The following is a 15,527-nucleotide window of genomic DNA, read 5'->3' on the forward strand; positions in this document are numbered from 1 at the left end:
TTGTAACCATGACAATGAAATGATATAAGATAGGATGAATGTAAAACTAATGTTCTCCCATGTAAACTATCACATAATTCACAATAAAACATTAAAAAAACAACAATTCTACTTTGAAGATTACTTATAGAATTATATACTAATTGTACCTAACAGTAAACCCAAATAATTGTCTTTAATTGATTGGTATAATTGTCTGTGTTACAAAAACAGAAGTCAGTCCTACATCCAATGCAAAAGTCAGGAGAGGGTTGACAAGCTTTTTGAGAATATATCTAATCCATTAGGTGGCAGAAATCCTTTATATAAGGAAATTAATCAGTGTTCTGGCAATTTTTGTAGGACAACTTAAAATTAGTAAACTTTTCCTCTTTTTTGCTGTCTAGGTACAGGTCAGGGGTATTTGTTCTCTTAAATGCCATGAACATCTTTTTAAAACTATTTGCTGTCTCTTGGAATATTTGTAGTGCTAGTTCTAGTTCATGTCTGTTTGTCAGTGTGAATTTGGCTCCTCAAGATGCAACCTCTGCCTCCGTATGGATTATTTTCAGGATTTCATGAAAGTAACTAGAGCGATAACCCTCATTCTGTTATTCTCGTGTATGAATGATTTCTTTAACCATTCTCATAATTTGAGCTGTGGTCTTGTTTATGAGATCTTTTTCAAAATCTTCCACAGATTCATATACTTGAAATTTTGGAGAGTTGATAACATGTTTAGAATAACTAATAGAAAATGCTTTATTTCTATCATGGTGCCAAATTTTGTTTACGATATTGGGCTGATGCTTAATATGTTCCAGAAGAATGTTCTCTAGCTCAGTGTCAATATCAGATTCCTCAGCAGGGAGTGTAGGGGACAAGAGAATAGAGACATTCTCTGACCAGGTCTTGTTGAACATCTGTCTTAGTTCCTTATCATGTAATTCTTTCCCATTGGAGGGCACAGTCAGACCTCTGATTTTCTTGAATAACTTTTGTTCAAATCTTAATTTTTTGTCTTTCAATTGGTCTTATGTTTTCTTTCCACAAATTAGATTCTCACGATTTTTCATGATTTCTACTATAAGCTCCTCTTTAAGATTCTTTAAACCGTTTTCAAACCTCCCTTTCCACTGAGCAAATATATCTGTCTCTATTTTCTCAAGAATACTTCTCAAATTTTTGCATAATGACTTCATGTTTTTCTGTAACTTGATTCTCAGTTGAGCGTTTCTTGAGGTCTTCAGCTTCTCCATTCTGCATTTGCTTGGTTAGTTGGTTCTGCAAGTCCAGTATATGACTTCTCAGTGTCCAGGTCCAGCTGTTGTACATAAACTCAAGTTTATTCATAGCAATGACTTCCTTGGTGTTTTTGAAGCTGAAAATGAAGTTCTCATTCACTAAGTCCTTCCACAAATCCCATATCTGGACTTTAAACTGTGTTATCTTCAAAATAATCCTGTTTTTCAGTTCTTATACATAGTGCTGTAGCTGGGATTGGGAGGGGCCATTGGGGGATAACCTTCCAAACGTTAGGTTAGTAATAGATGTAGGTCCTGAAATCAAACTTAATGACATCACTGAAGTGGGATACATCTGAGCGCTGTTCATGTTTGTCTGCAGTAACAGCAATTTTATCTAATCTCTCTTGTAGCCACTGTTGCCTTTCCCTTTTCTGATCTGTATCTACAATTTCTTCCATGTTCTAATGAACAAACAAGCATCTTGGTGAGATATTCAGTTGTTTCATTCTGAGAAAGACATGGACCGCTATTTGCAAAATATTTTGTATTTCTGATAGATCCTTCCCAAAAATATTGACTAGAGTTAGGTTTCCAAGTCCAATGACAAAAGTCGCCAACTCATTTTCTTCATTCTGTGATTTGTTGATGATCTGTGAGCCCTGAAGTCCTGTGTCCACAACAAGGAGAAAACCAAAACCTAACTGTTCCCTGAGCATTTCTTCACCTTCAGGATTGCATGGAGGCCCCACAGGTATACCTCCTATCACTGAAACTGAACTGCAGTGCAAACATTGCATTCAGTAGAGCAGACTTTCCTGAGTTCTGCAGGCCAAGGACAGAAAGCGCAAACACCCGTTTGTCTCCACGTTTTTCAGAGACCTTGTCTGAAATAGCAGTTACCCATTTCAGGGAAATATAAGAAGCATCTCCATCTATCAGTTCAACAAGAACCCCAGATATCATTAAGTCAGCTGCCATTTAAAGAAGGGACAGAAATCGTATATCTATTTGGAAAGAAGCTTCATCTTGAGCTTCACAGATCTGGTCAACCTCTCTCAGGATGTAAAGGTAGAAGTTTTGTAACAAAAACAGGGGAGTAGTTAATCTTACAGTCCAGAAACAGGATCCTAGGACCATAAAGGGAGAAGAGCACAAGCAGAATGCGAGACCTTATCCAGAGAAGCAGCAGCGCCAGAGATGGAGGCAGAGATGTGGACATGGAGAAGGGGAGCAGCTGAGAACTCTATATTCATGGGAAGAGAGGGACTAAGAGCTAGTGGCTAGGAGGCCGACTTGCAGAATGTGCTCTTTGATAGTGTAAATTATTATGTATGCCTGAGTGGTGTTGTTGTTTTTATAAATGTTTTATTGTGAATTATATGATAGTTTACAAGAGAGAACTTTAGTTTTACATTCATGCCATCGTATATCATTTCATTGCCATGGTTCCAATCCCCTCCATGCATCATCTTCCCACCCAGCCGCTTCATCACTCCAAGTCATCGTCTCTGTCTCCATCTCAGGCATCCCTGCTTCTCTGGGTAGGGTCCCGCTTTCAGCTCTTCTCCGTTGATGGTCCCAGAGACCTGCGCTCCTAGACTGGAGAAATAATCACTCCCTTCCTTGCTACAAAACGTCTACCTTTGCATTTCCAACCCTCACAATCTGTCTTGATAACCATTATTCACTACAGTATCGCGAGTAACCCATCTGTATTTAATTTCATCAGCTCCACCTAGACAGATTGGATGGTACTCACTGGTGATTCTGCCTTCCTCCATGCCCCCTAGCTTTAGGTTCCCTCTTGAAAGCTTGTAAGCCAGTCAATTCTTGCCTTTGTAGTCCCCCTCTCCCCATTTGGGTATCCAATGTCCAAGTTGCCCATCTTTGTGTACTCTGTGTGTGGAGGGGGTGGGAATGTTTCTTGCTGTAAGGATTTGTTGCCTCTTTTGAGTCACTGCATTCGTAGATATAGGTCAAGTTCATCAGATTGAATCAGCTCAATCTCAACCCCCCCCCCCTTTCTGAGTTTTTTTTTTTAAAAAGAAGAGCTAAAGTGAATAGAGAGAAATACTGTTAAGTGATGGTACATGGAGGGGATTATAATCATTGTAATGAAACAAGATGTGTGATTTGATGAATGTAAAACTGATGATCTGCCCTGTAAACTTTCACTTAATCCACAATAAAAACCTTAAAAAAAAAAAAAAAGAAGAAGAATACAACCCCGGCACACACTTTTCCTAATTTAAACCAATCCGTGCCCCTTTGGAATGCATACAGGTTCCTCATAAGCACAATTAAGTGTTCCGGAATACTCATTCTTCGCAATGCTGTCCATAGCTTGTTATGATCAATCAAACGTTTACATAATCAGTAAAGCACAGGTAACATCTTTCTGGTATTCTCTGCTTTCAGCCAAGATCTGTCTTATGTCAGCAATAATATCCCTTGTTCCATGTCCCTGTCTGAAGTCAGCAGGAACTCCCTGTCAAATGTGTTGCTGCAACTGTCTTTTAATAAACTTCAGCAAAATTTTACTTGCATGCAATATTAATGATATTGTCCAATGAATGTCACATTCTATTGGGTCACAGATATGGATCGCTTCCAATCAGTAGGCTAGTTAGCTGTCTTCTAGATTTCTTGGCGTAGATGAGTAAGTGCCTCCAGTACTACCTCAGTATGTTGAAAGATTTAAATTTGTATTCCATCAATTCATGGAGCCTCGTTCTTTGCCAATGCCTTCAGTGTACCTTGGACTTCTTCCTTCAGGATAATTGGCTTTTTTTTTTTTTTTTTTTTTTTTATCATATGTTGCCTCTTTACGTGGTTAAACATTGGCCATTTATTTTTGGTACAGTGACTCTCTATATTCCATCCATTTTCTTTTGATGCTTTCTGCATCATTCAATATTTTGCCATGAAATCCCTTAGTTTGAGCATTGAATTTTTTCTTCAGTTCCCTCAGCTTGAGAAATGCTGAGTATGTTCTTCCATTTTGGTTTTCTAACTCCAGGTCTTTGCACATTTTGTCATATTATTTGACTTTGTCTTCTCAAGCTGACCTTTGAAATTGTCTGTTCAATTCTTTTGCTTCCTCACTTCTGTTTGCTTTAGCATCTCAACACTGGAGAGCAAGGTTCAGAGTCTTCCTGACATCCATTTTAGTCTTTTCCTTCTTTCTTAATGACATTGTGCTTTCTTCCTATATGATGTTCTTGATGTTATCCCACAACTCCTCTGGTCTCTGATTATTAGTGTCTAATGCATAAAATTCGTTCTTGAAATGGTCTCTAAATTCAGGTGGGATATGTTCAAGGTCATATTTTGTCTCTCGTGGACTTGTTTTAATTTCCTTCAGCTTCAACCTAAACTTGCATATGAGCAATTGATGGTCTGTTCCACAGACCATCTGCCCTTGACCTTCTTTTGGCTGATGATATGGAGCTTTTTCACCATCTCTTTCCACAGATGTAGTCAATTTGATTTCTGTGTATTCCATCTGGTGAGGTCCATGTGTATAGTCAACTTTTATGTGGTTTAAGAAAGGTAAGGTATTTATACTAAAGAAATAATTGGTCTTGCAAAATTCCATCATGCAATCTCCAGCATTATTTCTATCACCAAGACCATAGTTTCTAACCACTTTACCACATGCATAATAAATGTCTCCCTTCTGCTGTGGCCCTAATCCTAGCATTCACATTGATTGGTTCTACCTGGGAGTTGATCCGTGCTGTTGATGGACTATTGGTTGTTCATTCATGGCCTCTGAAGTTTCTTTGTTCCCACAGGCAATCTTGCTGCCAATGATCTTTCCACTTCCCGAACAAGCAGATTACAGAAGATTCTTCACAGCTATGTTCCTGAAGATATTAGGGATGGGAATCAAGTTCGAGTTACCTCATGGGATGGCAGAAAGTGGGGAGAACTGGAAGGGGACACCTATGACCGGGTAAGTGATTTTTGACCTGGAGCATCAAATCTGGTCTCTTCTTCCTGACCCCAGACCCTGAGAGTTGGATCCCAGCTTCGGTATTTGACTATATAGCATTGTGCCTGGACGTGGTTAACTACCTTTGGGTGAAAATGGCCATCTGCAGATTTACTCATTCAGCTTAGTTGTGCTGTCTTCATTAGAGACTAATTAGTAATGAGTAAGCAACAAAGAGTTTGAACCTAATGGTGATGGTTAAGTTTGTGTGTCAACTTTGCTGGCCTGTGATTCTTAGTGGCCTGGCAGTTATGTAATGATGTAATCATTCTTTATGTTGTGATCTGATGTGATCAGCCAATCAGTTTTAAGAGCAGTTTCCTTAGGGGTATGGTCTACACCTAATATCTATATGCATGTTCTGTCAAACCTCTCTTGCTTGCTCTGGATCTTGCATCTGGTTCATCATTATCTGACCTCTGGTTCTTGGGATTTGTCAGCCTTGCAGCTAAGTGAGTCAGGAGAAGTCTTTATCCTTCAGCCTGACTCACAGACTTGGAACTTTCAGCCTATAAACTGCATGATCCATTTCCTTGAGCTACATCTCTGTCTCTATGTATATGCACCTACTGCCATCAAGTCAATTCCAACTTATAATGACCCTGTATAGGGTCTCTAAGGAGCCTTGAAAGCGAGCTAGGATCTCTAAGGAGCGCTGAAAGTGTAGTGGATTACGAGCTGGGCTCGTAACCTTGAGGTTAGCAGTTCAAAGCTAGTAGTGAGCAAGATGAGGCTTTCTGCTCTTGTAAAGATTTATAGCCTCAGAAACCCTAGACAGGGTTTCTATAAGTCAGAACCAATTCTATGGCACACAACCAACAATATAGGGTTTCCAAAGCTATAAAACTTATGTATACAAGAGCAGAAAGTCTTTGCTTGTCTTTCACAGAGCAGCTGGTTGGTTCGAATTGCTGACCAATTGTAATACACTGTACCACCAGTGCGCGTTATGTACACATGTTTCACTGGTTTAGCTTCTCTAGAGAATGAAGCCTAAGGCATTGATACAGTGGAAAAGAAAAGGTTATTAGGCTTATTTTATTTCCCAAGTCACTTGGTTGCTCAGAGACCCTTATGAAGATAACGTTTCAATAAGCTTAGTATATTTACTGTTGAATATTAATACATGTTATAAAAGCCAGAAGGAACAAAAGGATATAATCATAAAAAGTAAGTTTTTCCTCTTATCCTGTCTCCCAGCCACCTACTTCCATCTTTACAGCTAGCACTTGTGTATCTTTTGAGATAATACTCTTTGTATGTACAAATATAAATGTGTATATATTTTTCAAAAATAGAAATGGTAGTATATTGTACATAGTCTTCTGAACTTTGTATTTTTAAAATTTCATAATATATCCTGGGTTCAAGCTTTTTAATAACTGTAGAGTTGCTTCATTCTCTTAAACAGCTCCAAAGTATTCCATTATATGGATGGGCCATATAATGATTCAGTGGTTATCCTTGAACTAATGTAATTTCCCACAATTGTAGATATGTTTTTAGAACAAAGTCCTTTGAGTATAATTGCTAGATAACAGTTTATGTACACTTCAGATTTTGATAGAGATTGTTAAATCATATTCTGCAGAGTCTTAGTTTCATTCCTATTGGTGATGAGTAAGAGTACCATTTTCCTACAACCTGTGAACACTGGTATCAAACTTTTTGATTTTTTGCCATGTTAGGATCTAATTTACATTCTCTTATAATAAATCCTGGTGTGGCGCTGTGGGTTAATGCGTTAGACTGCTAAGTCAGTTTGAATAGCAAGGTTGTTGGTTCAAGCTCACCAGTCGCTCCTTGGAAGCCCTCTACAGGGTCGCTATGAGTCAGAACAGACTTGATGGCATTTAACAACAACAACAATAATAATGAATGATGTTGAAAGTTTTTAAATATGTTTAAGTCATTTATATTATCTTTTAATTGACATACTCTAAAAATATTTATTTAAAATATATACTTCTAAAAATTTGAAGCTCTTGTCTCTGTCTTATCAGACTTAACTAACCTATCTAGTTCTTACCATCTTGCCTCAGTCACTATTTTTTCTTGTTAGGTTTTTTTTTTTTGCGGAAATATTTATTCACATAAGTTTTCTTAATACATTTCTTTCTACACAAGGCTGAATTTAGGAGTCACTATAGAATAACATTTTAAATTATAGTAATAACACATTAATAAATTATAAATTAACAAAATCTTCATATTTGCTTTAAAAATCATTTATTAAATGCTAACCTCCAGATTATCTGGAAAATTAAAGATGCAAATTGCTATAAATCTGGCATCCCAGTTAAACTGTGCTTTCTAAAAGTATATAAAATGTCCCTTAAATTATCCCAAGTTCCACTCCAGAAAATGTTATTTTACTTTTTTCATAAGTTATTAAGTTTAGAGCCTTCTAAATATTTTACCCAAATGTGGAAAACTGCCTGGAGATGCAAAGCACATTAGGATAATTACATGAAAAGAACACACAAAAAAATACCCGTTAAAACAAAGCAATTGTAGCTGGCAGCACTTAAAATTTGTCATTTGTATTTGTCCAAAAAGTTGCATAGCTGCAAGATGATTCACTGCTGATTAACTATTGAGCCTTATTATTATTATTATTATTCAAGAGGAAACAATGTATTTAATAAACTGCAATTGAGTAGCTAATTCTAGATTTAGTTAATTAAAATGCAGTTATGTAACTTAATTTACTCTTTGGACTGCATTATGACAGTGCTAAATACCATTAACTTTAAAATACGAACACACTTCATTTTCCTATGTAGCATCTATTTTCCATTCTTGGAGGGGAAATGCAAGAATTTGAGATTATGGTCTGCATTCAGAATGTTTTACTGCTTGATTACACTTTGTAGTTTCACATTTAAGACTTTAATTTATAAAAAGCAAATTATGTGGTTTTTAATTTACAAATAGATGAATGAAAAAAAAAAATAGGGAAAATTAAAAGACCTCCAAACTAAGAAATCAAAACGCAGCGAATTGTGCAGCTCCAGAGAACTTAATAAAAAGTAAATCAACTTTTAAATCAGTTAACTTTGGCATCTGAGTATAAAATGTTCATCAGCATTAGCTATGTAGATGACTACTGAGGGGTGTGCAGCATTGTCAAGATCCCTTGTGTGTGTCCTTTATATGCATGTTTGGTACAGAGTTCTGTGGTAAATGGCCTCTTTTCAGTAGGATTTTCCCCACCCCTGTATGATTGTCCATCTCTGTATTTTGGAGTCTCACAGAACTCAGATTTTCTGGCTTAGTATGACTGCATTTTTGTATTTCCAGAGATAGCTCCTCATATCCCCTAGGTTTTTCAAGCATCTTGAAAAGACAAGAAAACCTATGAAACAGGAATCTGATGCTTAATCTGAAGGGTGCTCAGGGCAAGATCTATTTACTTCAAACCATTCATCTATGCAGCCTTTATGATATATGCATAGACAAGGCAGCCGTGCTGCAGCTCTTCCAGGCATATTGCACATTCCCCAGCATCTTTACTCAGTACATCCTCATTATAGGTTAGTCTTGGCTTCGTTAAACACATCACAAGATGCAAGTCCGTTTCATCTGAGGGTACAAATTTTGAGCATACAGGGCATTTAAATCCTCCAAACATGTGCGGCGAGAGGCCGTTCTCTGCCGCCGCTGCCGCCATCCTCCGGGCTGTTGTGCCTTCTTGTTAGTTTTTGATGATTTGATTTTATGTCCTGGTAAATTGATATTTTTATTGAATACCACCTCTGATAGTGTAGTGGTTACGAATTGGGCTGCTAACCTCAAAGTCAGCAGTTCTAAACTACCAGCTGTTCCGCGGCAGAAAGAAGAGGCTTTCTGCTCCTGTAAAACTTTACAGCCTGGGAAAACCTGTACAGGGTCACTATGAGTCGGAACTGACTCCATTGCATATGAAAATTGCATATGAAAATTGTAAAGATATTCTGATGCTCTGGATCTTCCCTGCAAAGGATTTTATTTTGCTTTTGACACAGTCAGTATCAGGACATGTCTTAATTCAATCAGAAATTGTTGTTGTTCAGTGCCAGTGAGTCAGTTCTGACTCATAGCTACCCTGTATAGTGTTTCCGAGGAGCAGCTGGTGGGTTTGAACTGCTGACCTTGTGGTTCACAGTCCAGTGCTGATCCTACAGTGCCACATCAGGAGTCCAATCAGAAATTAGCTGATTCAAATTTGAATTTTGTGAGGGCTATTCTGTTTCTAGCTTACCTCTACATCTAGGGTATTAAATTTCATGAATCCAACTTACTGTTTCCATGTGTCTTCAATTTTCCTCATTCTTCTTTGCTCCAGATGGGGAGGGACCAATAATTGCACCTTCGAAGATCCCAGTTACTACTCACCCTAGTAGGCTATAGAACATTGTCTTTGTGGACTATGTTATGCCAATTGTCCTTGGGTGTCCCCTGAGACTATTGTCCTGAGCTCCCTGGCTCAGTGATTCAATCCCTTAAGGTGTTTCATTATGTCTAAGAAGTTTTTATAACTTTGTACCCTGTGTGCTGTACTATATTTTTGGGTATATTGCCGTATACATCATTATATATGTAGCAGTATCCTCTGTCAAGCCTATCTATATTTCTGGGTGTGGACTCTTTCTCTTTCTCACACCTGCTCAGCTTGTGTTTCTGTCTATGCATTCACTCATAGATTATTGTTATTGCAGAATTGTGCATATAATAATGTTTACCTCTGTTGCCTTAAACTCTTATATTCCTCCTAGTTGTCTTCCTTTGTTGTCATCATTTTTTGCTAGTGCCGCTCTTATTGTAGATTTAACATGTGGTGTGGCATTTTAGCATAAGCTGTGGGTTGCTAACTGCAAGATCACTGGTTCAAACTCACTAGCTGCTCCTTGGAAACTCTATACCAGGTACACTATGAGTCAGAACCAACTCAATATCCTTAACTACAACAACAATAAACCTTCAAATTAGTAATTTACTCTCCCTCTCAAGTAGATTTAAGAAAAATATTTTGTCACATATTTCTAGTTGTTCTCAGCAGGAGGGTTGGTCTGCAACAAGCTATTCTGCCTTTATCTTTGTTGTTGTTAAATGCCATTGAGTCAATTCCAACTCATAGCGATCCTGTATAGGGTTTCTAAGGAGTGACTGGTGAATTTGAACCACTGACCTTGTGGTTCAAACAGACCTTGCAGTCTACTGATTTATCCCACAGTGGCACACCAAGACTCCTCTGCCTTTGTTAGAAATAGAAAAATCTGATTTCATATATTGTCAACTTTTGATCATACCTAATCAGTCATAGGAACCCTGGTGTGACGCTGTAGGATAAGCATTGAACTGCTAACTGCAAAGTTGGCAGTTCAAACCCACTAGCTGCCCTGTGGAAGAAAGAGGAGGCTTTCTGCTTCCATAAAGATTTATAGCCTTGGAAACACTATACGGGATTGCTATGAGTCAGAATTGACTCAATGACGGTGAGTTCAGTTTGAGTTAGTCGTAACTAGACCAGTAAGCAACAGCATGATAAATGAAGAAAAGATTGAAGCTGTTAAGGATTTAATTTTACTTGGATCCACAATCAGTGCTCATGGCAGCAGCATTCAAGACATCAAATAATGTAATACATTGGGCAAATGTGCTGCAAAAGACCTCTGTAAAGTATTAAAGAGCAAAAATGTCACTTTGAGGATTATAGTGTGCTTAACTCAAGCCATAGTATTTTGTTTTTTAAAAAACTTTTTGTTGTGAATTGAGTGAAGATTTATAGACAAGATCATGAGTTTTATATTCAACAAATCACACCCTTAGTTTCATCTTAGTGGTCACAAACCCCTCCATGCAAAATAGTTATCCCATTTCCTCCCTGTGGTTTCTGTTTCCATTCCACCCACCTTCCCATCCCTTCTCACCTCTGTCTTGGGTAAATGCTGCGCTTTTGATTTTGAACAATTGACCATTCCATGGTGAGCATACCTTAATAGTGTTGTTGTTCCCCCTATAACTATTTACTGTTTGGCTGAAAATTGGACCATAAGGGTTAGTTCCTTTCCAGACCTGAAGGGTGGTCTAGGGCCATAGTCTCAAGTTCTTACAGTCTCTTTCTGACCAGTAAGCCCGGTCTTCTTTTTATCATTTGAGTTTGTTCCACATTTTCTGCCACTCTATCCAGGACCTTCTAATATGATCCTTTTCAGAGCAGTTGGTAGTGGTTGCCGGGTACCATCTAGTTCTGGTCTCACCATCATAGAGACTGATGTTCACATATTAAACCATGGCATTTTTAATCACTTCATATGTGTGTGAAAGCTGGACAATGAGTAAGGAAGACTGGAGAAGAGTTGATACATTTGAATTTTGATATTGGTAAAGAATAGTGAGTATACCATAGATTACCCAAAGAACAAATAAATCTGTCTTGGAAGAGGTATAGCCAGAATGCTCCTTAGAAAGGAATATGGTAAGGGTTTGTCTCTATGCTTTGGATTTATCAGGAGGGACCAGGCCTTGGAGAAGAACATTGTGCTTGGTAAAGTTGAGATTCAGTGAAAAAGAAGACCCTCAGTGAGATGAATTGACACAGTGGTTGCATTAGTGGGTTCAAACAGTGTAATGATTGTGAAGATGGTGCAGGACCGTACAGTGTTTTGTTCTATTGTACATGGGGTTGCTATGAGTTGGAACCTAAGAGTCCTAGTTTGAGGATTGATGTGTATTCTCCCAGAAAGTAATGTGCATTCAAACAGAATGTGAGACCTTATCCATTGAAGCAGCAGCACCACAAATGAAGGCAGAGATTGGAACATGGAGAGAGGGAGCAGCTGAGGATTCTAGATTTATGGAAAGAGAGAGATTGAGAGCTGGTGGCCAGATGGTAGACTTTCAGAATGTACCCTTTGCTGGTGTAAATTATTATATATGCCTGAGTGTTGTTTAAAAAAAACTAAAATGAGTAGAGAGAAATACTGTTAACTGATGGTACATGGAGGGGATTATAATCATTGTAATGAAACAAAATGTATGATTTGCTGAATGTAAAACAGATGATCTGCCCTGTAAATATTCACTCAATTTGCAATAAAAACTTAAAAAAAAAAAAAAAAGTAATATGCATTTGTTTCTGCCAGTGGTGGGCACATCTATCAACCTCAGACTATATTACTCAATATGGGATTTTCTGGATCATGCAGGTGGTATGACATTGAACTCCATACATAGGTGGTACAAATTCTCAGGGAAAACTTTTTGCCCAGAGTTTAAGCCAAAAATGGATAAGTTCTTTTTTCATCTTATGCAGGTTGATTTTTTTTTTTTTTTCCTTGTTTACTGTTTGATTGAGCATGCAGCCCTTTGAGGATTTTTATTTTGTTATGAGTTTTCATTCTAATTCCTAACCTTGAATTGGTCTATGGCCCTGTTTCCTATCTCCTTGGGATAGGCATCAACTCCTACATGCTTCCCTAGATTTGTGCTACTGCCTTTTTTCTTTGACTTCTGAAGATTTTTCTGATTTTCTGTGAGCTATGCATTTTAAAGTATTTAAAAAAAACATTTTATCCAGCCTTTTTAGATAAGATAATTTTACACTACAAGGGTTTTTAGGATATCTAGTTCACCACATTGCTGGAAACAAAAGATACCCATTTCTTCTAGGATGTGGTTTCTAGTATATTCCAATGGCTTTTCCTTGGGCATCTTTATTTAGTTAATGTCTTTTTTCACTTGGAGACCAGCCCTGTTTCAGTTCTTGAGATTTGACCTGGCTAACCCGGAGTGCATACTGATCTTTATTTCCCTTATTCTATATGCACTGTGTAAATTCATGTAGCCTAGGAATACACCAGAATATTGAACCTTTGGCTCAGTGATAATTTAATCAAAGTATGTGTTTCACTAAGCATATTTCACTCTTTTGAAATGTAAATATAGAACTGTTTTTTACAGGTTTTTGTTTGTTCATAGTTCATAGTGCCTAGCATAGAGTAGGCTCTTAGTAAATGAATTAATGACATTTCTCCCTTTTAAACTTTTTCATATTAGATCTGATTTACTGTTTCAATGTAAGATCATTTTGGATCTTGATCCTGTTATTCAATATACTGAGCTACCTTACTGTCATTGTATCATCTTTAAATGGAATATCTTCATTAAAATAGCAAAGGACAAGAACCCTGAAACACTAAAGACTTCTTTCTAGATAGAGATCAATTAATTATTTAAGGTTTTTTGTTTTTTGACCAGCCTTGAATATACCTAAATATACTATTTTTCTACTTATGATTTCACAGTTGTCTTCCAGGTTAAAATAAGAAGCCTTGTTAGGTAGTTGGTAATGAAGAGATAGGCAGAAGCTGCACTCTACAAAACCTTCAAGACCAGGGACCTAAAACAGCCTGAGCTTAAGAAGAGAGCTCTAATGTTTTCCCCTTTAACATCCCTGAGCAGGTGCTGGTGGATGTACCCTGTACTACAGACCGCCACTCCCTTCATGAGGATGAGAACAACATCTTTCAACGGTCCAGGAAGAAGGAGAGGCAGATATTGCCTCTACTGCAGGTGCAGCTCCTTGCGTGAGTAATAGGTTTGCAAAAACTCAGAACTTTGTGCCAGAGTGTTCTAGAAATCATCTGGGGGTTGGGGGGCTGGAAGTTCTGTCAAGACCATCAGCCATAGGGGGGTCTTTGGGCTAGGGATCTACCTGAAGGAGACATTGTGAGATGGTTTCTCCCTGGCATTTAAAAACCCTGTCTGATAGGATATATATATAGCAGGGCAGGTTGCATGAGTTCACTTGCCCTGTCTTACTCTATGCTACTCCCAGTACCAGTGAATAGCATATGTTTGGAAAATAACTACTGAGGCCAAGGCTCTATAGGACTGGAGTAAGAACTCGGTTCATAAGCAGCATTGGGAGTTGATCCATAATTTGAGTCAGAGCCCAGGAATCATTTCAAGAAAGCTCCTGGAGGAGAGCCTATGGAGTAATGTTGGGTTGTTTTCTGCCTTGAGGATGACTTTTCAGGGAGTGTCATTGTGGAAAGGGCTTCAGATGCTGTCTCATCTAGCGATCCACCCAATATAGACTCCCCTGTCTGCCCTTCCACTGCTGAGAAACTCACTAGTCACTGCATCTCTTTCTCTCTGGTTTCAGGGCTGGACTCCTTGCCACTAAACCAGGAGGCTACGTTGTCTATTCTTCCTGTTCACTCTCACATTTACAGAACGACTATGTGGTGCAAGGCACCATTGAGCTCCTGGCCAATCAATACAACATTGAGGTTCAGGTTGAAGACCTGAGTCACTTCCGAAAGCTCTTCATGGACACATTTTTTTTCTTCCCTTCCTGCCAGGTTGGGGAGCTGGTAATACCAAACCTTATGGCCAATTTTGGGCCTATGTACTTTTGCAAATTGCGTAGGCTGACGTAGCATCAGCCTGTCTCTAAGGCCCTGGTGTAGGAATAGTGAAACTGAAACCAGTGACAGAAATGTATTCTGGATCCTGACTCCATCCTTTTCAACAGGGGAAGTGAGAGTTTTTTGCCATGCTTTCTAGTTGTGGACTGTCAGCAGGTTTCTAACTCATTCATGCCCTATCTTTACTTGTCTCCACATCTGTGTTAAAGGTTTCTGCCCTATTGGGGACTTAGGAAGAGGAACCAATGAATTTGCCCACACATGAAACTGGAAATTTGGGAAGAAGCATTTAGTAAAACTGTTGAAGCTCCATAGAGTTGGTACTATAATTGGAGGTTTCGTGTCATTTCAAGTACTGTTGCTTCCATTTGTACCAGCAGCTGCTACTGAGCATTAACTCCTAGGATTAGTTGCCCGAAGGCAAGAACCTCATCTGGGTTACAGATCTCAGGCTAAACTTATTGTGTTCCACCTGATCAGTTAACAGCCTAGAGGCCCAAGTAAGCCTCCCTGGTTTCTCTGTATGGCCCATGATCTAATTTAAGGAACAGGTAACTAAAAAATGTTAAGCCAATGTATAATAGTCCGTTTACTTATTTACATTGAGAAAGCCCTCCTGAGTTGAGTAATCCCAGCAATTCTTCCTTCTGTCACCAGCATTGCTGCCCAAATGTGACTGGGAAATCTGCTTCTGCCACTTAACTGCCTACTGCTTTGTATGTTATTCATCTGGCAAGTATTCTTTGAGCTCCTGCTGTATAACAAGTACTTAGGATGCTACTGGAGATATACCAGTTAGATTGTGGGAGACAATCAGGCCTCCTCATTCTCTGGAATTACAGATCCCATCCTCCTGCTTGCTGAACACCTTGGAATCTCCTAATGTCT

The 15,527-nt window shown here is 38.4% G+C and overlaps 1 protein-coding gene across 1 annotated transcript in view; it reads left to right on the forward strand.

The window, feature by feature from the left end:
• The window catches only part of NSUN4 (NOP2/Sun domain family, member 4), a 45,961-nt gene extending 31,224 nt beyond the window's left edge, over positions 1–14,737 (forward strand). Inside the window, exons 4-6 of the mRNA XM_006839719.1 lie at positions 5,024–5,184; positions 13,669–13,793; positions 14,375–14,737. Of these exons, the coding sequence (XP_006839782.1) occupies positions 5,024–5,184; positions 13,669–13,793; positions 14,375–14,651 (563 nt within the window). The 3' untranslated portion in view covers positions 14,652–14,737. The remainder of the gene's footprint in view (positions 1–5,023; positions 5,185–13,668; positions 13,794–14,374) is intronic.
• The last annotated feature ends 790 nt before the right edge of the window (positions 14,738–15,527 follow it).

The sequence above is a fragment of the Chrysochloris asiatica genome, unplaced genomic scaffold (genome assembly GCF_000296735.1).
Source record: "Chrysochloris asiatica unplaced genomic scaffold, ChrAsi1.0 scaffold00026, whole genome shotgun sequence".
NCBI lineage: Eukaryota > Metazoa > Chordata > Mammalia > Afrosoricida > Chrysochloridae > Chrysochloris > Chrysochloris asiatica.